General features: G+C 37.8%; 2 protein-coding genes across 2 annotated transcripts in view; one reads left to right on the top strand and one right to left on the bottom strand.

The window, feature by feature from the left end:
- The first annotated feature begins 226 nt into the window (after positions 1–226).
- On the top strand, positions 227–2,822 carry LOC146163799 (protein FAM136A-like). The gene is made up of 3 exons (XM_083382578.1): positions 227–648; positions 718–841; positions 2,451–2,822. The coding sequence occupies exons 1-3, from the start codon at positions 553–555 to the stop codon at positions 2,645–2,647; spliced, it is 417 nt and encodes a 138-aa protein (XP_083238704.1). The 5' UTR covers positions 227–552; the 3' UTR covers positions 2,648–2,822.
- A 2,219-nt stretch (positions 2,823–5,041) lies between these two features.
- Positions 5,042–23,156, bottom strand: part of LOC146163797 (protein RRP5 homolog) — a 44,085-nt gene continuing 25,970 nt past the window's right edge. The window contains exons 21-38 of the mRNA XM_083380592.1: positions 23,006–23,127; positions 21,508–21,683; positions 20,845–20,986; positions 20,088–20,236; positions 19,385–19,592; positions 18,871–19,057; positions 18,274–18,478; positions 17,727–17,886; positions 17,280–17,419; positions 16,651–16,800; positions 16,434–16,527; positions 13,554–13,685; positions 12,911–13,063; positions 11,453–11,547; positions 10,735–10,903; positions 10,186–10,339; positions 9,149–9,314; positions 5,042–5,733 (exon numbers count right to left, since the gene is read on the bottom strand). Coding sequence (XP_083236718.1) covers positions 5,559–5,733; positions 9,149–9,314; positions 10,186–10,339; positions 10,735–10,903; positions 11,453–11,547; positions 12,911–13,063; positions 13,554–13,685; positions 16,434–16,527; positions 16,651–16,800; positions 17,280–17,419; positions 17,727–17,886; positions 18,274–18,478; positions 18,871–19,057; positions 19,385–19,592; positions 20,088–20,236; positions 20,845–20,986; positions 21,508–21,683; positions 23,006–23,127 — 2,777 coding nt within the window. The 3' untranslated portion in view covers positions 5,042–5,558. The remainder of the gene's footprint in view (positions 5,734–9,148; positions 9,315–10,185; positions 10,340–10,734; positions 10,904–11,452; positions 11,548–12,910; positions 13,064–13,553; positions 13,686–16,433; positions 16,528–16,650; positions 16,801–17,279; positions 17,420–17,726; positions 17,887–18,273; positions 18,479–18,870; positions 19,058–19,384; positions 19,593–20,087; positions 20,237–20,844; positions 20,987–21,507; positions 21,684–23,005; positions 23,128–23,156) is intronic.

Here is a 23,156-nt window from a genome sequence, read left to right as displayed (position 1 = left end):
ACCTTATACGGAAATCCGAACGGACTCTTGTTTGATTTTCTTTTTTACGTTCGGAAATTTTCGGAGACTTTCGGTACCTCGTGAACTTCAATAGAGGCAGGACAATCGGTGGATCCCCTACCAAGTGACAGTAGCTTTCCATAACCTTTCTCAAACGCACGTGTTTTATGAGTTGCGGCTTGCTGAATAGGCTTGCTTTCCGTATGCAGCACAGCAATTCGAAACGGAAAGCGGAAGTATAAGCTTTCTTACGTGATTAGCTCATTCCTGCAAATATATATTGGGGATTCACATGTTTAATGACGAATGCATAGGGTTTTTCAGCTTGCATATTCATTTAAATGATTTTTTATGTTGTCAATTTAATTAGTTATTTTGTCAAAGTATTATTAAGTTTATTAAAATAACTGTTCTTTTTTTAAATAAAATATATAATTAACGAACTAGACATGTACAATTATTCCAGAGGTGTTCAGAATTTCACCATTTTAACAAACCTTAGTTTTTATTACATTTTAAATTATTTCTATTAATTAATTACTGGGTTATAAAATGGAGCAAAAAGTCCAAGACTCCCTAAAGAAAATTGATGATGCTGCTAGTCAAATGCAAAGGGACTTGGAAAAGAATCATATAAGAGACCTACAGGTTCTTAAATGACTAGAACTATAAAAAAATGCATTTTTTAAATTTAACAAGATTATATATATTTTATAGCGAAAAGTTCTCTTGCAAAGTGCCAAATGCTGTGAAAGCAAAACTTACTCTGCTGAAGAGGTTCAGGAATGTATACGTAATAGCCAACAGCCTGTTTCTAAAGTACAATCAATGATAAAACAAGGTTAGTAAATTACTTTATATTTCTTGTATCTGTTCAGCCCAGTCTACATACTGTACAATATCACAATCAATTGTACAGTTGGGCATGTCATTTTATGTGGTAGAAAACTTCTAAACTATATTTTATTCTTCGCTAAAATATAAACGGCTGAACTATTTTTGAACATAGGGGTAGTAGGTTTAAAAACATATAGCTTTTGTTTTCGTAACAAATGATTTGGCGCTGGTCTAGAATCCTACCATAAGAAACATTATTTGGGTTAGGGTTAGCGTTTGGGTAAGGGTGGGTCAAGTGTTATTATTAAATGAAAAATATAATAATACTTATCCCACCCAAACGCTAACTCGCACAGTGTTATTGCCCAAAAGCAATGTTGTGTTTGTGATAGCATATTTCACAACAGATCCATATTGTAATTGTACCAAACTGTGCTTGCTTGGTGGAGTCTAAAAATCTCAGACACTGATCAAAATATGTGGGTGGTGTAAATACACAACAGTTCTATTCCTGTTACAATTTGCCTTCATAGCGCAGCATCATTTTGATGTGCTGCAGTGTAACCGTATGTTGCAATGTACAGAAGTCAGTTGATGCTTTGACTCACATGCTGGCAATGTTTTTACTAGGATGCAGGCAGGGCCCCAATTACCCGTGGCAGGTAATGTGGGTGTATTGCTGTGAATTGGCACCATTTACTTGGTGGCACATTTACTATTATTACATAAATTCAGCTATGCCACTTTAAGTTGTATACTTTTTTGCAATGAAAATGCCTGTATTTTTTGTTGTTATTATCAACAATAGCTGTAAAGTGGTTTGAACAAACCAAACAAATATTTACCTACTTGGCTTTTGCAAATGTCTGACACAATATAATGTATGGACCCATTCTTCTAATTGACAATGATGCGCAGTATTGTAATGACTTGTTTTGTGAATTGGCTTATTGTTTTTGGACAAATTACTTGACTTGAACTAATGTCATTGAGTCAAATGACTAGGGAACAATATAGTTGAAAAGTCAATTGTTCAAAATGGTCTATGATAATGATCATCAATTACTATATCAAGGTTATATATCCCTTAGCTCAACATTGTGATTATTTTTTATTTTTTGTACTTCAACTATGTAGGCTCTTATTCTACCCAAAAGTCTTCATACCAATGATAATTTGGTCCAGAAGGTGTGCACAACCGGTACAATGGTTCACCATAGAAAAATCCATGTGAATTCTTCGCTTTATAGAGTCTACACAGTTATCCCTGTTTTGTTTGACATGCTTCAAGTGTAACAACATGGTTTTACAGTGTACAGACAACAGCATTTTTGATTTGGCTTTTAAGGTTTGGGCAACCTATCTTTTGATGGTAGTTTTTCTTCTTTGTTGTAGGGCTTCAAACAAAAAAAAAAAACGATTTTAAACTAATGCTATGTCCGGGTAAAAACATCAACCTCACTAACGATATCCACCTGAAAATATGCATCCACTTTTTCTATTGGTAGATGTACTGTGTATGCTTTTTCACCCAGATAGTGACACCACAAAGCGTTTAAAAACCAATAAAATATAATTAGAACAACCTCAACTAAAATCTATTTGCAATACAGAGCTAGACGACTTCCAGAAGCGGCTGCAGCGCTGCATGTTGACCTGCCAGGACAGTGCCAAGGACATGATGGCCAGCGCCGGCCAAACTGAGGTTGAGTCCAAGTTCGGCGATTGCATGTGCCAGTGCGCCGATGACCACCTAAAGCTCGTGCCCCTCATGAAGATGAGACTCGAATCCGCGATGCCCAAAGTGTGACGTTTTTTGTGCGTAAGAGCATTGTTGTTGTTTTTTTAGTCCGCCAGCGTAACAACGTCTTCGTGTTATCTGGCCCCTCTTTTAAGACCTTGTGTAGGGAATTTCGCAGGTTACATTTTGTATACCAAGCTGTTGTGCTGCTATGTTTTTGTATGATTTGACAATAAACGATTCATATTAATTCGTTTTTTTTGTCAGAGACGCCTGTACCTTTTTTTCCAGACGTTATTTTATGTATCGAGTTCAGAAAAGATCAACTTCTTCAAGTTACTACACTCGTTTCTTAACCCGTCTTAGGGAATGCCAAATGTACATTGTATTGGTAATCCATTTTAGCAAACAACCTAGGTAGTAGGATTCGATAACAATTCTTAAAGTACAAGTTTAAAAAAGTAAAAATATTTTTCAAATCGGTTAAGACCATTACGATACTAATTAGAGATAGACCGATATATCGGGTTTACCGATAATATCGGCCGATATTTGGCTTCTACCGAAATATCGCCATCGGTAAACGTGGGCCGATACTTTGGCCAATATTTTAGTATGAAAATTTGATATAACGTTTCCTGTACAGTGTACAACAAATAACTTAACCATTTTTTGATAAAAAAAAATTGGTTTTAGCATCACACCAAGTTAATATGCAAAATAATAGTTCAATTATTAATGAAGGTATATAATCTAAAACGATATTTGAATTTTATTTTCCAATTAATTCAAGTTTAGAACATTTCCCAGGTATATAAAAAAAATCGGGTATCGGTCGATCTACAATACTAGTGAGTATCTGGCATCGGCCGTATATCGGACATATTGCCGGAAATTAGGCATTTTTAGCCTCAGTTATTTGGTCAATAAAAAGGTTCAGTGTCTACGAAATCAAAATGGAACAACACATTTATATATATATATATATATATTATAAAAGCAATCTAAACATGGTGTTTAAAGAAGAACTAATATAATAACAGTGTGGGCAAGAAAAAGTAGGACAACTCGTGGGTCAAATAATTTCTTTGCACAAACAGTAGGTGAAATGTAACGACAATAAACATAACGCCAGCGCAGTCGGAGAAAGAATGTGGTATCAAAAACAGACTCCGGTATAACTGTAGTCTTTTTAAGGAACAATTGTGGTTTCCTTAAAAGCCGAATCGGCCTACACAAAATTAGCAAGACATTGTTCGCCATACAAATGTAGTTGAAGCATTGTTTATACTAAAAGCGGTAAACTAACAGAGGCATCCCGCTCAACGATGTTTTCTTTTGGGACGACTTATTTCCTGTGTAGTCTTTCTCAACAGTTAACTTGGATTTACTGAATGCTGTGAAACAAAGGCAATCCTTAAATGTTGCTGCTAATCATTAGAATTATTATGAAAACTTTGACGACTTAAAATATGCACCTCAGTTCTCATTTTTGTACAAATCATGGAAGTGTTATGTAGCATTACACCAGTGCTTCTCAACCGGGGTACCGCGGCGCCCTGGTGTGCGATTTGTAATGCTCAAGGGTGCCGATAGGTATTTTGCGAATCTAATTTTTGCTCAATTGGTAAGATTCTTGATACAACTATTTCTAACGATCAGAGACCATTATATGAAATGACATTTTCCTACATGTTTAAAGTTGATTGCATTGTTCCAGTTCCATTTATAGTAAAAAATTCAGTAACATACTCTTAACGAAAACTTCAGTCGGGGTGCCGAACATCTATTTAATATTTTCGAGGGTGCCGTTAGCCATACAGAGTTGAGAATCAGTGCATTACCAGACAATAATGTGACCACAAAAAATATAGCACTGATAGATTTCCACGATTTGAGAATATATATTGGATAAAAGCCCCATTAGGCTACAAAAAAATCCTATACCTGCGTTATCCTTGAAAAATAACTTTTCGGTTCTACATTGGCAGGCCATTTAATTAGTGGCACTGTAATACCAAATAAAATGATGCATTTTAACCAACAGAAGCAATTTTTTACCTACATAAGAAGTCAGCATCTGACGATATTGCAGTTCCTTAACGCTAAACAAATTTATGTCGAACGGCATAGTTAGCATAATAAATTGCAAGTAATGTAATTAATTACATCAATTACAATTTCTATTGCTGCTAAAATATGGAAAACAGTTATGTCTCATCGCTTTCCAAATAAAATAAACAACGTGGAACATTATCGAAACCACAATTTTCTCAATATCAGTGTATTGAGCTAAAAGTTTAGCAAATTATAATTACCATTAGAATAGCACGAAATTAAACTGTTTTAATTACATTACAATTACATTGAAAACTGTACTTAATTACATCAATTTCAATTACAATTGATCCAACTCTGCTCTACATAAACTATTAAAACTGAAGACGCAACTGATTGGGCAGTTCGGATTTATTTCATGAAATACGGCGGGAACGACACTTTTCTTCGTTACTCGAGCAGCACCAAATAATTTTACCACGCTAGCCGACGAAAGCAGGGACGATGAATTTTACACCAACAGTTTTATAGTCGATGGCCTGTTTACACTGCTATCTAGCCTCCCAGGTTAAAAAAACACTAAATGCAATTAGTTTAGTCAACTAATGTAGCAGGTGAAACCAACACGATTAAAAGTAATGTATATACTGTATGCAATTCAAACTTTGTGTTTTAATTTTACAGTTTTTTCGAATTGAATCTAAACCGGGAGACAGCTGATTCGATTACGGTCTTTCGCGGTCTCCTGGGAATGTCAAATATTGCTAAACGTTTTGATTTCGACCATTTTTTGTTTTTGACGTTCCAAATAAAATCATATATCTATCTAACAAGAAGCGGACGCGTAACATGTCAAGGTGTAACTTCATCCCATATATCTTAGCCAGAGAGAAGTAACGGCAAAAGATAACGAGAGTCGTTGTTAGTCTTCCATCACGCGAGCGGTCTCCGAGTTGATGTAGTCGAGTGCCTTCTGCCGCACTTGGGCCACTGAACTGTCGCTGCCGTGACGCGTCTCGAACTCGACGTAACGCTTGAAGAAGGCGCGCATACTTTTGCTCGAGATCGGGAGGGAAATCACCCGGTCGAATACTCGCCTGCACATAAAAGCGAAAGTGTTTGTTGGGGTCAGAAAAAATAAAACTCGTGATGGTAATTAGAGCGGATAAAACGGTCTATTACGGTGAAAACAAATGTCTGTGCCACTTGAAAACAGGTGAAATTGCAAAAACTTGCACTTGTGTTCAGGGCTGCGGAATCGGTTAAAAATAACCCGAGTCCGACTCCGGCCAAAGAACTAAACCCGAGTCCGACTCCTCGAGTCCCGAGTCCGACTCCGCAGCCCTGCTTGTGTTTACTGTTGAAATATTGAAAAACGGTGTAACTATATGAAATCTCGTTAAAAAAAACACCAAAATCATAGATTTTTTAGCTTCTATAAAGGGACATTAACAGACAAGCACACTTCAGAAAAGCAGTAGACGCCGAGATTGAGTTTATTTTTAACTGCAAAAATACGCCCGCTCGGTATTAGCGTTTGAACAATAACCAACGGATAACTACAAAGAAAACTCGAATTGGATTTGCACCGAGCAAAATTTCGCCATCACAATAGGACTGTGTAGGTTAATTTTTAACTAACAGACGATGTTTCTCCATGCTAACTGGGTCGTTTTATTGCGTCAACAGTGACTAGGCAAGGGTCGGCTTTGACCTTTTGAAATTGCCTTGGAATACAAAGATAACTCAATACTATACGAGAAACCCGCAATCGTAAAAATGTTTTGAATCCAGCTAGCACATCAAAACATTCAAATCTATGGGGTCATAAGCAAATTCCGACACGACACACAATTGTTACACAACCACCCTTAAATTATTACTCTTGTTGTTTTGCTAGACTTTTAAGAAACCGGATAAATACGCGCAAAAACCTACGAAGTATATTGCCCAAAAATACTCGATTGTGAACCCATACAGGCTCTAGTTTTTTTTACATACCCGTGCTTAACTTATTAGAAATAATTTGGTGTCATTCCGATTGTAAATGACGATGTGAAGTAGTTGTGCGGCAGTTAGAAGGCAAAAATACATTTTAGTATTTTGGGGAATCTTCCAAGTGCAATAAAGAAAAGGTAGCTATTAACTTTGCAAACGGTGTTTATTTTTTACAGTTGAAAAATCTACATACAAAGCCGAAGTTGGTGAAAAAATATTTTCTTTTGACGACATATGTTGGGCAAGAAAAGAGCAGCAATATGCAATCAGCAAATGCCCTTCTCCATTGTTTTGAGGTGAGCTAAACGTGCGACCCAGGCCCTTGTACATTGGTAAACCCGGTCGTATACACACTTAACGTGGGCCACGGCAGTCGTGGCGTAACTTGCCTCGCAAGCAGACAAAAAACAAACACCGTACGATTTTATGTTTGCCCTACGCCTGATTGCATTGACCTTCGAGTCCGCCCTCCTTCAGCCATATTTTTTAATTCAGCGTTTTACTAACTGGGGGAGAAAGAAACCTGCGTTTCAGAGTTCGAGGAAATATGCTATGAGCGACAAAAAACAACAAGGCGCTTTTGTAACTTTGCGTATAGGAGAAACGTCAAGTTTCCGGAAATGCTTTCGCCAACGACTTGCAAAAAATATTTGCCAGCCGGTTGCGCGGCAGCCATAAAAGGCCCATGGTGTATATGCGGTCGTATTTTGTTGCAAGGGAAGAATGGCAAACAATGAACCTAAAAAAATCTTGTTAACAAAATCCCAAAATCCCACATTGTTGCGTTAAAAGTAGAATAAAGTTGCTTCCATGACTGAATGTTTTATTACTTCATGCCCCCCAGAGTTTTTTTTAATATTTTATTAAACTATCTGGTGTTAAATATTTCACTGGAACACAACTCCCCAAAAACGAGAAAATAAAAATTCACTAGAAATCAGGCGTTAATAATTTAAGTATTTGCGTTGGGAGATGTGGAAACAAATTAAGCCTTCTTACGAATTGTTCTGATGTGTAAACAGATCAGTAAGTAGGACACATGATTCTCCATTGTAAGACCATAGAGCGAAAATAGTGAAGAACGCAAAAATTAAATTCGAAGTATTAGGAATCAAATATCGAACAACCGTCAGCAATCCAAGGTCACTGAACTTCAAAGGCGCGCGACAACGGGTAAGTGGGGAAAAAATGGAGAAAGGTTAAACCTTGAATCTGACCATTTGTAACCTTATTGTACGTCACAAATCACACACACACACACACTATAGGGTCATGATTAAAATTTAAACGGTTGACATTGTACTTCTACAATTAGTGCGAGCTTCTTGCAATATTTACCTCGCCAAATTTATCAAAACGGTAATCCCCAAGGTTTTGTTATTATACAAACGATTTGATTTTGATTACTTAAAAGAACACGTTGACTGCCCCATCTATCAAAAATGTTTGAAAAAAAACAACAACATAAAACTATAATTTTTCAAAAAATAAAACCTTATTTGCTTTGATTGTAAAAGAGGACAAAAAGAGCAACTGCTAAAAAGCATGCCAATGTCACCGAGCATATTTCACTTCAAAGCAAATGGCAAGAAGAGAACGCTAACAACTTAGGCCGAAAAACTTTTGCCGTGAATTGGACGAGGTCGCCGTTAAACAAACGCACTCGCAGAGCCTGATCAACAATGGACGACGAGCGATGGAATCTACACACGCTCATCAAACAAGCGGTTCGCCGAATCACGGCTGCGTGAACGTATACCTATGGACGCGCTGACGTCAAAACGCGGACGTTACGCAATACGTAAGGGCAGCGGCACTCGGGGCGCGCGACGTCGCATTTTTTTTCGAATTCCAAAACGCTGACGTCATCGCGTGCGTGGCGCTTTTTGGTCGTTGTGTAATTTACCAGATTCACGGTGAATCATCGACGGCTTGCACGATATAGGTTTAGCCAGAATTTTTGGCGAAACTATTTCTCTTATACAGTCTCTATTGTTGGTTGACAGAAGCTGTGTTAAATGAGCGTGTCAGGTAGATCAATATCACCCACGTAGTTCGGGTTATCTTAGATTACAGGAATTTAGGATTACGCCTTGCTGTTTGGCTTATTACAAGAAAAAGTAAAAAAAAAAGCTTATCATTTTTATAATAGTTTCCATCACAATTACCTAACAGGATATTTACCATTACTAATTGTTATCTAAAAAAATGTGTCATCTTTGCAAACAAATGACGACATGACTTCGATAGAAAGCAAGTTCTACTTTAAGTGAGGTTTTGTTTGCGCTGTTATTATGGCTGACGATGCAATTTTATGACAAAATTTATTTCAATCTGAATGACTTATAGAACGACCGACCTTGAATCAGTTTAATGTTTCACTGTAGTCTCAAGATTACCTGCTTCAATAATTATTATATGTCTAGAAAAAAATTGAGAAATACCGCTAGACAGCATTCTAAAAACAACACAAGGCAACTATAGCCGAAGAGCGTGAATGTCGTAATCAGTTACCTGGCTTCGTCGATCAACTTGGCTTTGGTTAGGGCGTCGACGTACAACGACCACATGTCAGTTCGCTTCGGGTAGTTGCTCAGCGCGTTCTCGAAGATGGTACGTCCTCTCTCGGAATCGCCAAGTGAGAACTCCATTCGACCGAACTTGGAAATCATCTCGAGGTCTGTCGATAGGATTATAAAGGGCGTAAGATTCTTTCTCTTAAATATCATAAATATGCTTAACACGCTGTAAACATGTCATTTTTGAAATGCCTTAAGTCTCTCAGGGTCGCCCAGTGAGAACTCCATTCGACCGAACTTGAAAATCATATCGACACGAATAAAGGGTGTGTAAGGCTCCCTCTTAAACATCAAAATTATGCTTAACACGCTATAAAACTTAAATGGTCTTTATTAGAGTCATACGACGACAACATATACAACGAATTATTTAGTAGCTGTATGAGTAAACCTGGAAAGTTCGAAAAAATGGCAACAGAACACACCTTAAACCAGTTGGTATTGTTTGCATATACTTTGGACCTTTATGAAGCAGAATTTGGTTGTGTTGGTAATTTTATTATATTGTTGTTATTAAACTACGAGTTTTTTCAGTTGGCCTAGTTTTCGAAACTATACGTAATACGTATAGCAGATTGCGGCACTAGATGATCTCGAAATGCCTTCTGATTGTGTTTTAACGGATAAAATAAAAGGTACTGGACATATTTAGCTTAATAATTAGAATCCCAGTTACGTTCAAATATCAAGTAATGTTGTCCAAATCAAAACTTATTCTTATTGAAATGTAAATGGCAGTAATTCGTTGACAGTGACCATTACGCTTTTTTCTTGAGGCGCATTTTAATCACTCTGCTAAAAATCGCTTTTGGCTAAAATAGCATTTCGGTAAAGATTAAAATATAATAACAAAAATAAACAAATAAATTTATAACGCACAAAATATTAAAAAACTAAAACTAGAATTATCAGCGTTTATTTAAGTTTACACCAAAAAACCAAAAAAACAACATGACTAGATTTTTGGCTTACGGTTCTTCTTCTCGAGAGCTTGAAGGGACTTCTTGAAGGCCTCCTGGGCGTCCTCGTGTCTTCCCTCCTCCATCAGGTATCGGAGGTAGGAGCTCCACACTTCCTTGTTCCGTCGATACTTTCGAGTCATCTTCGCGAAGACCTCGTCCGCTTTCTGAAGTAAATTCGAATCATTGCATAAAAATTGAAATTGCGGTCGTTACCGAAAACAACGTTTAACATTCGGCTTTATGGAGTTAACAAATTGCTTCAAAATTATAAAAATATATTTTTGAAAATAGCAAAAAAATGGAATTAGACGGCAACATTTTTAAGATAAGCACAATTTTTGTTTAGAAAAAAAATCTATCCAACAAATAATAATAATAATCGGTTATTTACATTGTGGGACGAAATAGGCAGTCGGCTCGAGAAACAATGGTGCGTTTGTTACGCAAACTTCCAAAGAAAGGAAAAAAATGCACAAATATTTTCCGGAAAAATTTTGCCAAGCAAAACGACTTTAAAGCAGAAGTGTGGCGTTTGTTCCCTTATTGCAAGAACACTTGCCTCCAGTTTGCCCGACTTGACGTAGATGTCGCTGAGGTGCGTGAGAAGCTTGAGCTGGTCGTTGTGTTGCATAGCGCGCCCTAGTGTCTCCTCCAGCTGCGCGTCGGAGCCGTACAGGTTCTCGAGGTTGAGAAGCGACACCCAGATGTTCAGCTTCTCATTCTCTTCCCTGCGCGAGAAGCAACGAAATAAAAAAATGTTATAACCCCGTACAGGTAAGAACGAGCTATATTTCTTTCAGGTGAAGATTGAACAAAAAGTCGGAAACGTTTTAGGGGTTAAACAAAGAAAAAGTCTCCGGAAAGTGAGGTACTGCTTCGCAGCCTTTCGGAAAACAATAACGCACTAAATAAAGTTAATTTAAACGTTTTATTATTATATAGTCATAATTCTAATTAACAAAATCTGTGCCATGAATCATTTAAACCACTTTTGAGGAGGTACTTCAGCATTACGAGCGGCCGAAAAGTAAAATATATTACGTACGTCGATAAACTATTTAAACACAATGTGCCGTTATGTCAAAGTGTTAATGAAAAAAAAAATAGCGCTCACAAAGGTTTTTATCAAATCATTTCAATTGTAATGAGAATAAACACACTCGTTTAATCTGATACCATTTTGCAGATAATTTTGATGCTGACAGCGAAAAACCGCTAGCTCCTTCTGTAGCTTAAGCAGCACTTACTAAAAAAATCGTACTGCCTGTTTTACTCACCGGAACGAAATGGTCTTAAGCGCTTTTTCGCCGACCGCCCTCGCCTTGTCGATCTCAGTGGCGTGCAGGTGGAAGGCCATGAAGCGAACCCACATCTGCAAAGAGAGGGAAACAGTGTTGTAAACAAGTGTTTCGAAATGCCACTCAAGTTAATTCTAAAATAACTTAAGTCCTAGTTAAGTAATTTTCAATAAATAACCAGGCCTATTCCAAGTCATTTTTAGAGCAAGTCTGCTTTGAATCAAGTTTTAATAAAAGGTTAAAATATTAATATTGCTAAAGCCGTCCTATTATTGTAGGCAATATCTCAATTAAAAATAACAAAAACGCAACCCATAGTTAACAGACTGCTTTACGTGGAAATTTAGATGAGTTGCCCAATTCTAAAAACAATTGCATTATGAAAACACTTCCTTTCAACCAAGTAATTTGACACAAATTCAAGTCATTTGTACGAAAGACTTAAGTGCACTTAATTCAAGTCATTGACTAAAATCATTATCTAAGTCATTACAACACTGGGGGAAATACAGGAAAACTTTAAGTTCACGTAAAAGGGATTTTTCTCTTAAAAAAATTCCCATGTTACTGTTACTTTTAATTCAAAGGAGTTTGTTTTTTGTTTTGTGCTCATTTGGTTTGTGCTTTTGTCTTAGATTTATCCTTTACTATGCATTAGTACGACAATAATCAGAACTAGACTTTTTACAATTGTTGCTGGTAATTAACTTAGTTGCCTGCACAATAATACACATACTAATCTGTTTATAAGGTATATGCATTTCCCATAACATTCTTGTTTTATATTTAATTTGAAATGAGTATAAGGTAGTATTAGTTGCTGTATTTAACATACAACGATTTCTGCCTGTTTTATGTTTCGAATTTAGCGTTTTAATTTTACAGTTTTCTCGAACTGAATCTAAACCAGGAGACAGCTGATTAGATGAACCTTACGGTCTTTCGCTGTCTCCTGGGAATGCCAAATATTGCCAAACAATTTAATTTCGTCGATTTTTTAATATGTTCTAAATTAAATCATATCCTATCCTATGATTAAACTGGTTTAATGCCCACTGTTAACATTAACAGTGAGTTTGCTAATGCGCATTTCGATGTGCTTTATGACCTCTTTAAATGTGTAAGCATTCTATTATTTGCGGTCATACGGTCAAAGGTTACTGAGCACATGGTGCCTTGACATTGTAGTTGTCCTTTCGGCAGTTGGTGTTACCACCTTGTCGCGGTAGGAGTTCACATTGTTATAGTTATTTTGTAAGTGTTTGGCGATGATGTTTTTAACTTACACTGATGCTGTTTCTGTTTTAATAACCTTGTTTTGTATTCTATTTGAATAAGATATGAATCCACTTATGTAAGCCTTTGTGTGTTATTAATGAATTCCTGTACAATGATAAAGACTTCAGTATCGGATCGGATCCATTAGTTTTCACGCACCATCGAGTTCTGCGGGTTGGACACCATTATCCTTTCCCATTCAGCTGCGCTCTGAGGAGTCCTGTCGTCGTCCATTAGCTCCTCCTCCTTTCTCCTGATCTCACTCTCCTCTTTCTCCTGTGCCTCTTGGATTTGCTTCTTCGATGTTTTCGCCTGGAGAAGGACCGAAGCGTTATGACGTCGTACGTCGTTGGACGTTCGCATTATGTACAGTTGGCAATGTTAGGTTGAATTTATTGAACGAACTATATCGGCATGAAACGTTCGGATTCCCGTTGCCTTTATTAAAATTAATTTAATATTGTTGAAACGGCAATTTTTTTTGTAAAAAAGGGGTTTCCAGTATTGCGTAATTCTCTTTTACTCGAAAAAGAAAATTCACGTTATTTTATCTGGCGAAAAAAACATGTATTATCTTTAGAATTGGGTACATTAGGCACGAATATGTAATGTAGATTGATAATAAACTGCAAAGCCAAAAAGGTCGAGTACATCGAAATCATCTAGATTAGGACGTTTTGATACGAACTTGTATCATCTTCAGTTAACATTAATCTAAAAGTACACAAGCTCGAATCGATCCACTCGACCATTTTGGCTTTGCAATTCATTATCTTGAGAATCAATCTTTTGAACTTCATACCGGCTTGTTGTCTTCGATTCCGCTGTCACCTTCCTCATCGCTATCACGTGATACTTTGACGTCATCCTCCCAAACGAACCCCGGGTCCATGACGTCATCGTTGGTATATTCCACGGTTTTAGGTCCTTTAATCTGTACACGGAGTATCTTAACAATTAAAGAGCGAAATACAAATGTGAATAACGTAAAAATAGAATTGTGGGAAAAATTGGCTCAACAATCTACAGCAGTTATTCTTAAAGAGCGGTCTACACTTTAGGGTCCATAGAGAACTTTAAAACGATTCAAAATAAAACTTTTGTCTTAATTACTTCAAACCTAAAATATAGTGTTGTATTGATTGACAAAGTTTTGTTCTTGTTTGTCAAAACTGGGCCACAGTTCACTTAAAAATTGCGAAAAAAAAAACAAAGTTCACAAAAAAATAGGGATCTGTGCCATAGAGCAGTGGTTCCCAACGCATGGGTTAAGACCCAAAGTTGGGTCGCCTGATTATTTTTGGGGGTCGCTTGTTTTTCAGGCATATTGTATCTTTTCACAAGACTGGAAATCATAATCACAAAATATGAAAACTAAACAGCGAAACCGGCTGAAAGTTAAAGCTGACATGCGTGAAAATTTCAAAAACTAACTGAGAGCAAGCGAGCACAACTATCTCATTAGTGATTTAATAAACATATTATTTTCGGAAAAAGTAACTGCTTTTGTAGTGCAGTTTGTTTGCAACGTAATCTTGTATTTGCTTGGATAGCAAGATTATACAAAATTATTTTTTTTTCAAAATGGTTCGCCTTAAAAACGTGTTGGGAACCACTGCCATAGAGCATAGACAATAGACATATAATGTAGGAAATTACTCCATTGCCGTATTTCAACAGGATGGAAATACGTTTAGCGCGATATTTTAAGATCGATGTTTTGACGGACAGTGCTAAGAGCAGAAGCGCGACTTAAAGTACAAAGGAAAAAACACAGGAAAACAGCCGTGCGGAAATTACGGGCTACAGAGAGAAAGAGAGAGTGACGTCACACACAAAGGTTTCTAGGTTTCGGTTCGTTCGCAGGGCTCGATCCGTGAGAAAAATACTTTAGCGCAGGGCAAACCTGCCTGAACGACAGAAGGCTCGAGGGTGATTGGCAAAAGTGCCAAAACGCGGAAACACCCTTTCGGCGCGATTGTCTCGCCTGCGATTCCCCCTTTCCAGGCGACCAGAGTTGATTGGCACACTCGTCGCCAACTTCCATCGCCTGTCAGCCACCGGCGACGTCACAATGCGCCCGTCTGTGACGCGACAATGCCCTTGCATCGTTTGAAACTTCTCGAGAGCGTTCGCTCTTCTACTTTCGTCACGTACCAATCGCACCGCCTTTGTTTTTAGGTCGGGGAAAAATCGAAATCGGACTCTTTCGGGGCGGAAAAGAAAGGCGAGAGTTTGATTGTTTTCTCATTGGAGTTTTATTATTATTGTAATAATATAATCATTTGGAGCGGGCGGCAAATATGAGAGCTCGGTAAAATTGCAAGCCGTGCGAGAAACGTTCACGCATTTATGGGAACAATTTTTTTTCCCGTGGAAAAACAAACACTTTAAACCTTGGAAGGATTGGGTGTCGGTTTTATCCCACGTTATCACACAAGTTGGTCAATTTAGTTCAGATTTTTTTCTTTTTTTGTTGTATCAGCCCTCTTATAGTGCTTATACAAATTTACATGGGCTATTACGTGAGTTAGTTAAAATAGGTGTGTCGGTTAATAATCACCCTTACAACTTTTCTTATGAGTGTTTTGAATTTTGATCTTTAGTTTTGCGCAGTATCATTTGTAACCAGTGGGCGAATACGGTGCGCCAACAAAGTGATTGTTAGAGAAAAAATAAATAAATACAACCTGCAAAATGCTAGTTAAAAAGCAATACAAAACCCTACACATCTACGACAGAGTTGTAATGCATTTTTATGAAATAAATTCCAAGACTTTTCAAATGTATATATATTTCCATAAACCTAAAGTAGTAACACTTTTACGTATTCTGAATATAATTTGAAAACAAAACTGTATAAATGCGATGGTAAACAAAATAACATATGGTATAAAAAATTATTTTACTGCGGTACTTTTTAAAAACATAACTCAAGGTGCAAATAAAGTAAATTCTAACTTTAAAAACTTTTGGAAAAAAAGGACTTTTTAATAGGTAAATGTATTTAAAGGCATTCAAAGATTCATACACCCTGTGGCAAGCAAGTACGATTATTTAGACACCTGTATTGTTGTCAATGCTTTTTGGCTCAACGCGACACAATCGAAACCGTTCTGCATTAACTTTGTTTAAATTCATTGAATTGTAATCCAATCCTTGGCCAACTGCCAGGATATGCAGGAAGCAATCGCGGGCTATTTATACGCGAGCCCGTCGGGGTAAACGCAGCCGACTTATCATTGGGTGCCAATTTTAATCGTACAATCGCTCGTATTTTGCAGCGACGCTCTTAGAGTCGCTTCTTTTCGCGCGCGTAGGTGTACCGTATAGCGCAAAGGATACGGTAACGGGATATTGGGAGCACAGAAATATCTTCTGCCGGCAGTTTAGGGGCATTGTCTCCCGCCATTGCACGCTCGGATCTTTGGGAACAGGAAATCCAATATGGCGCCGTATGGAGCGAAAAGATAACTAAGCCGCCACCCCCCGTTCCAAAGGGATTCGGAGTTTGTTTTGATCCCAAAATAAACTTCAAAAGAAAACGTTTGTTTTGAGAGCTCTTCGGTTTTTAAATAACTGCAGTGGTTATTGTTGCGGTGGGCATTCCGGGGTTTGAATATAAAGCAGACGACTGCTGTTAGAAAAATAGTATGGGGCAAAACTATTCGATTTCACATACCTTGACTTTTTTGGTTTCTTTAACGGGATTTTTTATCATTTCCTCGACGATCACTTTCGATTCAATCTTTGGCTTTATCTCCGTCTTGCGTTTTCTAAAAATAAACCAGAAAACTCACAAAATGGTAAATGATCGCAAAAACCTTTAATAGAAATAAAAAATTAATCTTATAAAAAAAAAAGATTCAACTTGAATTTTTTTTTAAAATTGATCTTACTTAGACGCCGTTTCTCCGTGGTCGTTCTTTCCTGCAGTTCTCTTATTTGCTCCACGAAGAGGAAGTTTGAGTGACTCCGGAAGAGGATCCGGATGACCAGTGTCCTCCTCCAACAATGAAAGCTCAACCTTGCCGTCTTTGGGCGAAACACTGTTTGCGAAACAAAAAGTTGAATGATCGGTTACAAATGTGGTTCTCAACCTTTTATGGCTTACGGCACACCGACTGGAATTTTCGTGTTTTAGTACAATGTCACTATAAATGAAACTGGAACAACACAAACAACTTAAAACATGTAGGAAAATGTCACTTAATATAATGGTCTCTAATCGTGCACAAATTGTTGTATCAATAAGTTCACCAATGTGAGCCAAAAATTCTTAAAAATTCTCAAATAACCTATCGGCACCCTTGAGCATTAGAAATCGCACAACACAACACACTTTATCTTAAAGACCGTTACAGTTACAGCCGTATATGATTTTTCACAACAATATCGTATAAGATCCTTAACACACTCGCACGCACACACACACACACACACACACACACACACACATACACACACACACACACACATACACAGTTGAACTTCACTTTTCACGCACAATGAAGTTGGAAATGCATACCTGACTACGGAGCAGTGAACCAGTTTGCCGGCGGGAAAGTACTCGGCCATTTTGTCTTGTTTCGCCACGTAGTATTTGCTTGCTCGCTTGAAAGTCACTCGACCGTGACAAACGCGCGACAGAGTGACGAAAATTCCAGCCTAGATAAAACAAAGAAGTTACAACCTTTTGAGTAGCGCTTCTTAACCAGTGGGAGACTGTTTCAGGTTGGCCGAGCCTTTTTTCAATGAAATTATATTGACGCAAATTTCTGCATACCAACCACACTGTTGGTTTTGAGCTGGTTTCGCATACATTAAGTTAATTTTTTCGCCACGCCGTTTTGTCGGCAGTTCAATAAATTCTCGGTATAAGGCACACACGAGGAAAATTGTTAAAAAAACATGCAAATAATATAGTAAAATGTATCAAATCAACGAAAAACTTTAAAATTAAATCGTCTCTTGCCTGGGACGAAGACTTGATGTAACCACGAATCCGTTGTTTTGGCGATAAGTCGGTGGCGGTGACGTCAGGATCCACAACGTCAGTGGTGACGTCACCCACATTTGAGTGACGCGCGGAGAAAACGAGTTGATCGGAATTGTGGCAGTCGACAACAGCGCACCTGTCAGTTAAATCTTAAGATAGCTAAGTTCCATTGACATTGGGACAACCATAACGAATATTATTTGAAAACTATTTGAAAACTGGAAAGTTACAATAATTTAAGAAATGACAGGGACTTAAAAAGAGTGAATATTACGTCTTTTAATTGCTACCACCTAGTTTACGTGTTTAAATTATTTTGTGTTTGTTTTTTCAGAGATTGATGATGCCGGATTGGCGAAATAGATTTCTCTATAAATAAAACCTATAAATGACTGATTTTGACTCAGACAAGAAAGTCTAAAGTATATCGTTGCCATTTGTAGTCATTGTCGCCATTAACGTGTATTAGGGAGAGGAGATATCTTCTTTTTATATTCAGTTTGCATTGGGTATCACGTTTTACCTGACAACACTCCCGACTTTGAAATCTTCAAGTGGCTGTTCGTGAAATTCATCTCTGAGGTCCGTAATGAAGATCTTGCCGTGACTTTTGGGTTCGGTGTGAACCAGCAGCCCGTCGGGAACCACTTTGCGGACTTCCCCGTTGGTGACACAACCCTTGGCAAGAACCTGAACGTCTTCTTTAGTGCTGAGGTCAATCAACGCACCTAAAGCAGGGTTGATGTTGAATTAAAATTGACACTTGCCATTGTCCGGCGAGTGTCTGACAATCAGCAATTGACCGGACAAAACAACATTCGCCAAAATATCACGTTGTTATCACATTTTCGTCTTACCTAATTGCTTTTTTAATTATTAGACCTGCTTTCTATTTCGGTGGGTTTAAAATAATAGTACTTAAATGGGCGGCCGTGATTTGTTTTTAAATGTGAATCCACAAAAAAGTGGGTAGAATAAGATATTTAAACAAAAATAACATGCCAAAAAATAATAGCTTTAAATATTAGTTAACTATTTTGAAAAATAACCATCCAATTTTCACAAAATTTTCACTTTACTTAAACAAAATCTCTGCTTTGTGTAGAGCTCAAAATGTTACCTCTTCTGCTCAAAATTAGGTGTTTTCCATCGTTCCGCACCACTGCGCAATGGAACCCGCGGCCCGGTCGAAACCGGGTCTCGGCCTTTCGGGCCGTCAAAGGCTGCTGCGAGGCTAGTAGGCGGGGAAGAAAGGCGTTAACCCCTGGTTCCACCTCGACACGAACGCCGTTGCTTTTTTTGTCATACTAAAAATGAAAATAGTTCGCTTATGCTAAAGATTTTTTAAAACTTTATTTTTACTTCGTTGTGTAAGCTGAAGTATACAGTATACACATTTTTTTTAGTATTTTCCTAATGATAAGTTACGCGATAATGTAAAAAACGCCTGTTTTCCCTTCGTATTACAGGTATAGAGATGTCAGATGTTCATAAATTAAATTCCACGTTTTACCTAAAAAAAAAAGGCAAACTAACAAACGGAGGTCACCGCAACTAATCCCACAAAAAAACACAACATCGAATACGAAGTGCGATGAAAAATACACCCGAAATACACCGATTGGAACACTTACATGTTTGACGTAGGCGGTCACGTGCGTGCCGGGCGGGAAGCGCTCGGTCAACGAGAGGTCACCGAGCTGCGCAGTGGCCCGAGTGCGCATCATGCTCAGCTCCGGCACGCCCCTGGTGGCGGATCGGTTGGTGATTTCGAGGAACTGGTGAGTGCGGACGCTGCGGCAGCCGATCACGTGACATTTCACCGCTTGACCTACTCGCAACCTGTAAAAAAGAAAAACGCACTGAAGTTTTTAAAAACACCCAGTTTTAAGGGTGACGTATACAACGAAAGTGTTTGAAATATGTAAGTTTTATGTAATAAAAATATCAAAGCCCATACAAAAGTACGTATCATTTTGAACGTTTTTAAACTTTGATATTCTTATTACGTCTTACTACGACTCAAAGAATTATACTATAAAGTTTTATCTGTTTAGTAAGTCATTTCGCATGATCACCGCAAAAAAATGGTATGACGTTAACAACATGTATCTACTAACTGCGGAAAGCACAGTTACAAAAATGCAGAGATTAGATTAAGGGGTTTGTCCAAACTGTATACAGAGGAAAGGTATCAATGGTCAATTTAATAATGAAAATTTAGCCACAACGACCGATAGAAGTTAGCAGGACTTCTTAATGTAACAGAACACGGTTAAAATTCGCGCACGGCAAAGTTAAATAAATATGCTACTCGCTTAATAGTGCTCAGTTTACCTGGAAAGCGGCATGACGTCATCTGCCAAATCTTTCTCGACTTCGGAAGCGTGCAGCCTTCCCACTAGGGGGCGCCCGTCAGTCCTTGGCAGCGAATCAATCAAGACGAGCGCGCAAGTGGCTCGTATCGATTTAACAGTGCCCGACACCTGGAAACATCACATGCAAAATAAAACATAGATTCTTAAACGATGGGATAAAACATAGATTCTCAACAATAGGACGGGGTGGCCGTGTAATTCAATTTTGAGCGGTTTTAATTTTGTCAAGGGAAAATACTACTAGAACACGCTCGATCGTATACAATCTAATTTTTCGGTTTCGTACAACTATTTCTAACCTGGAGGGCGTTATTCGTTAATATGATGTACCGGTTGTCCCCCACCCAAAATAAATGCATTATTCCTTTGTGTTAATTTATTTGCCGCCAAATTTTTGTAAGGACGAAAATTCGCATACAAACCAGGCCAAACAAGTGTGGTGTTGGTCCCACCTAATTTGAATAGAACGTCAGACTACAATCAAGGAAAGGCTTTGGAAAAGCAATTGTTTACTAAATGGACATGCTTAACTAAATAAAACTTTAAATGGTTTAGGTTAGGAGCCGTATTATATATATTAAACAATTAATTGAATATAGTGCTTAATTCCATTAAAGACCGGTGTTCTGCTAAAGAAGTAAGATTGCAACTAAACACGAAAAAATATCAAGAACGGTATCAGAACACGGAATCGAAGGTGTGTTTGGGAGGGTTACCTCTTCGCCGATCCGAATGTTGCCGAAGTTTTGCGAAAAGTCGCCGAGCGACGCTTCGGACAGTTCCGAGTCCTGACGAACCCTCTTGTTACCAACTCCCACCTTCAGCTTCAGCTCGCCGTACAACAGGCCCGCGTCAGAACTGAAGAGAAAAATCACTTGTATGGTCGCTTAATGCCGTGTGTGTGTGTCTGAACATTATAGAACGTTCAATGTTGTGGGTATGTTAACATTATAGAGCGTTGAAACAATCGTGCAACATACTTGTTAAACCGTTTGTTATATTGTCGTTTCAAAAAGGGCACACAATCACTTGATATGTGAAATACTGAATATTTTACTTTTTACCTAAATTAAAAAATGATTACCTAAAGTAAAAAATGATTACCCAGATTACTTAAAAGTAAAAAATGCTATTAAAAATGCTGGATCACCTATAAAACTGGTATCAAGAATATAATATTGTGTTGCAGGTGGAATTTTAAACGCTTTGTTTTGTGGGTAGATCATTTATTTGTATACTTGTTTTGTCTCAGACGTAGATAATTACAACGACAGCTACGCCTACTTATAGGGAGGTGTCAGACACGCAAGAAGTTAAAAAGTATTTAAAGTTCCCAAGGAAAGATTTAGAGTTTTCTGTCGGACTAAAGTCCTTACCACGTCTTAATGCTGACTTGTACGACCTGGTTGACCTTGAATAACCTTTGCTCGGGCTCGCAACTATCGTTCCAGTGCATTCTAGTGCCCACAACCACGATTCGTCCGTCGCTTTTGCTGTAGCCAAATGCAACGTCATCGTTGACATGCATGACGTAACAGTGAACGGACGCCGGGGTCTGAAAAGTTGGTTTTATTTCTTTAAAGCTGGGGTTATTAAACTAGGGTCCATGGATCCCTTGGTGGTCCGTGAACTAGTTTTAGGGGGTCCGTGAACTCCTAATTGAAATATTAGTGTAGATTTAGGAAGTAATCAATATATCAAAGAAAACAGTATAATTAAAAATAAAACGGTTTTGCACTGAATGTGTATTAGGACTCCATTTTACTTTCACATTTTTGGACAGAAATCAGCAGATTTATGAAGTCTATTTGTATTGCGACCAGTGTTCCCTCTAAGGTGCGCAACTGCGCAGCCACACCAGGCAAATTGCGCAGTAAAATTTGCTTTTGCGCACTTACATCATTGTCAAATTAAAACTAAAATATCTTCACTTTTTGCCACAACAGTTTGAGCATTTCGCATTGGTCATTTTTCATTGATGTTTGTAGCGAAAGCAAATCAAATCCTCATTGACGATTGTGACGTAATAAATTACTTTATCTAATCGGCTGTGTGTGTTTTTTTATCTCAAGTAGAATTAAATGTCTACTCAGCAAATTAAAGACAAAATAGGTTTAGAACAGTGCCGAATACAGCAGTGGAGTGTTTCACAATAATTCGGGATCATGAAACCGAAGTGCATCTTTTAGGACGAAAATATTTAACACAATTGCAGTTTTTAAACGATTTCTGTGCAGATAAAGCTGTGGGGTCAATAATGGCCCTCACAAGTTGACAAAGTCATCTTGACAAATAAAAATGAGTAAATTGTTCGTAATTCTTGATTGTGCGATAAAGGCAGCAGCAGCACGCATCCTATTTTTGAAAATGAGACACTTTGTTAAATTAACCCAAATATTCGGATATTTTTTCGCGCTACCGCTTTGTTGCCATATCCTTGAACATTGTTAAGTTTATTGAAAATGTTTGTTTCATGAAATTACGCTTTGTGACGTCATCTTTAAATTTTTCACGCCTGGCCTCAATACAAAAAAACAACGATTTGGCGCGGATTCCAGCCAGCGCAGCCTGAAAATATTCTTGCGCACTACAAAAAATATTTGCGCAGTAGAAAATTTTCTTAGAGGGAACACTGATTGCGACGTATATTTATGACGTCATTTTTGACATTTTTTTGCCTACCGTGGTTCATGCGAGCCAAAAAATTTTTTTCGGGACCCGCGGTAAAAAAAGTTTAAGAACCCCTGCTTTAAAGGATACAAATTACCAAAGAAAATCATGAAAATTTTGAACGGTAAATGTGTTTTAAATCGAATTTTTATTGAGGGCTGTTTTACAACTATCGAATAAACATATATTCGTAAAACCTCAACTGACCTGTTCAGTTTTTTTATCCGACTTGTATCGTTTCAGCACGGACGATATGTTGGTCAGATAAACAGTATTTGAGGAGTTGTCCGAGTGCATTACAACAGCTTTTGCGCTGTCACAATGTTCGTCTGCAAAACACACACTTTGTGTGAAAATG

The sequence above is a fragment of the Ascidiella aspersa genome, chromosome 2, assembly GCF_963924565.1.
Source record: "Ascidiella aspersa chromosome 2, kaAscAspe10.2, whole genome shotgun sequence".
NCBI lineage: Eukaryota > Metazoa > Chordata > Ascidiacea > Phlebobranchia > Ascidiidae > Ascidiella > Ascidiella aspersa.
The sequence above is the reverse complement of the archived record's forward strand: the minus strand, read 5'-3'. Positions and strand labels throughout refer to the sequence as shown.

Bases quoted from the DNA above. Each gene is read 5' to 3' on its own strand.
- LOC146163799 (XM_083382578.1), top strand. From the start codon at position 553: ATGGAGCAAAAAGTCCAAGACTCCCTAAAGAAAATTGATGATGCTGCT. The intron at 649-717 runs GTTCTTAAATGA...TATATTTTATAG, and splicing joins ATCATATAAGAGACCTACAG to CGAAAAGTTCTCTTGCAAAG. The intron at 842-2,450 runs GTTAGTAAATTA...TTTGCAATACAG, and splicing joins ACAATCAATGATAAAACAAG to AGCTAGACGACTTCCAGAAG.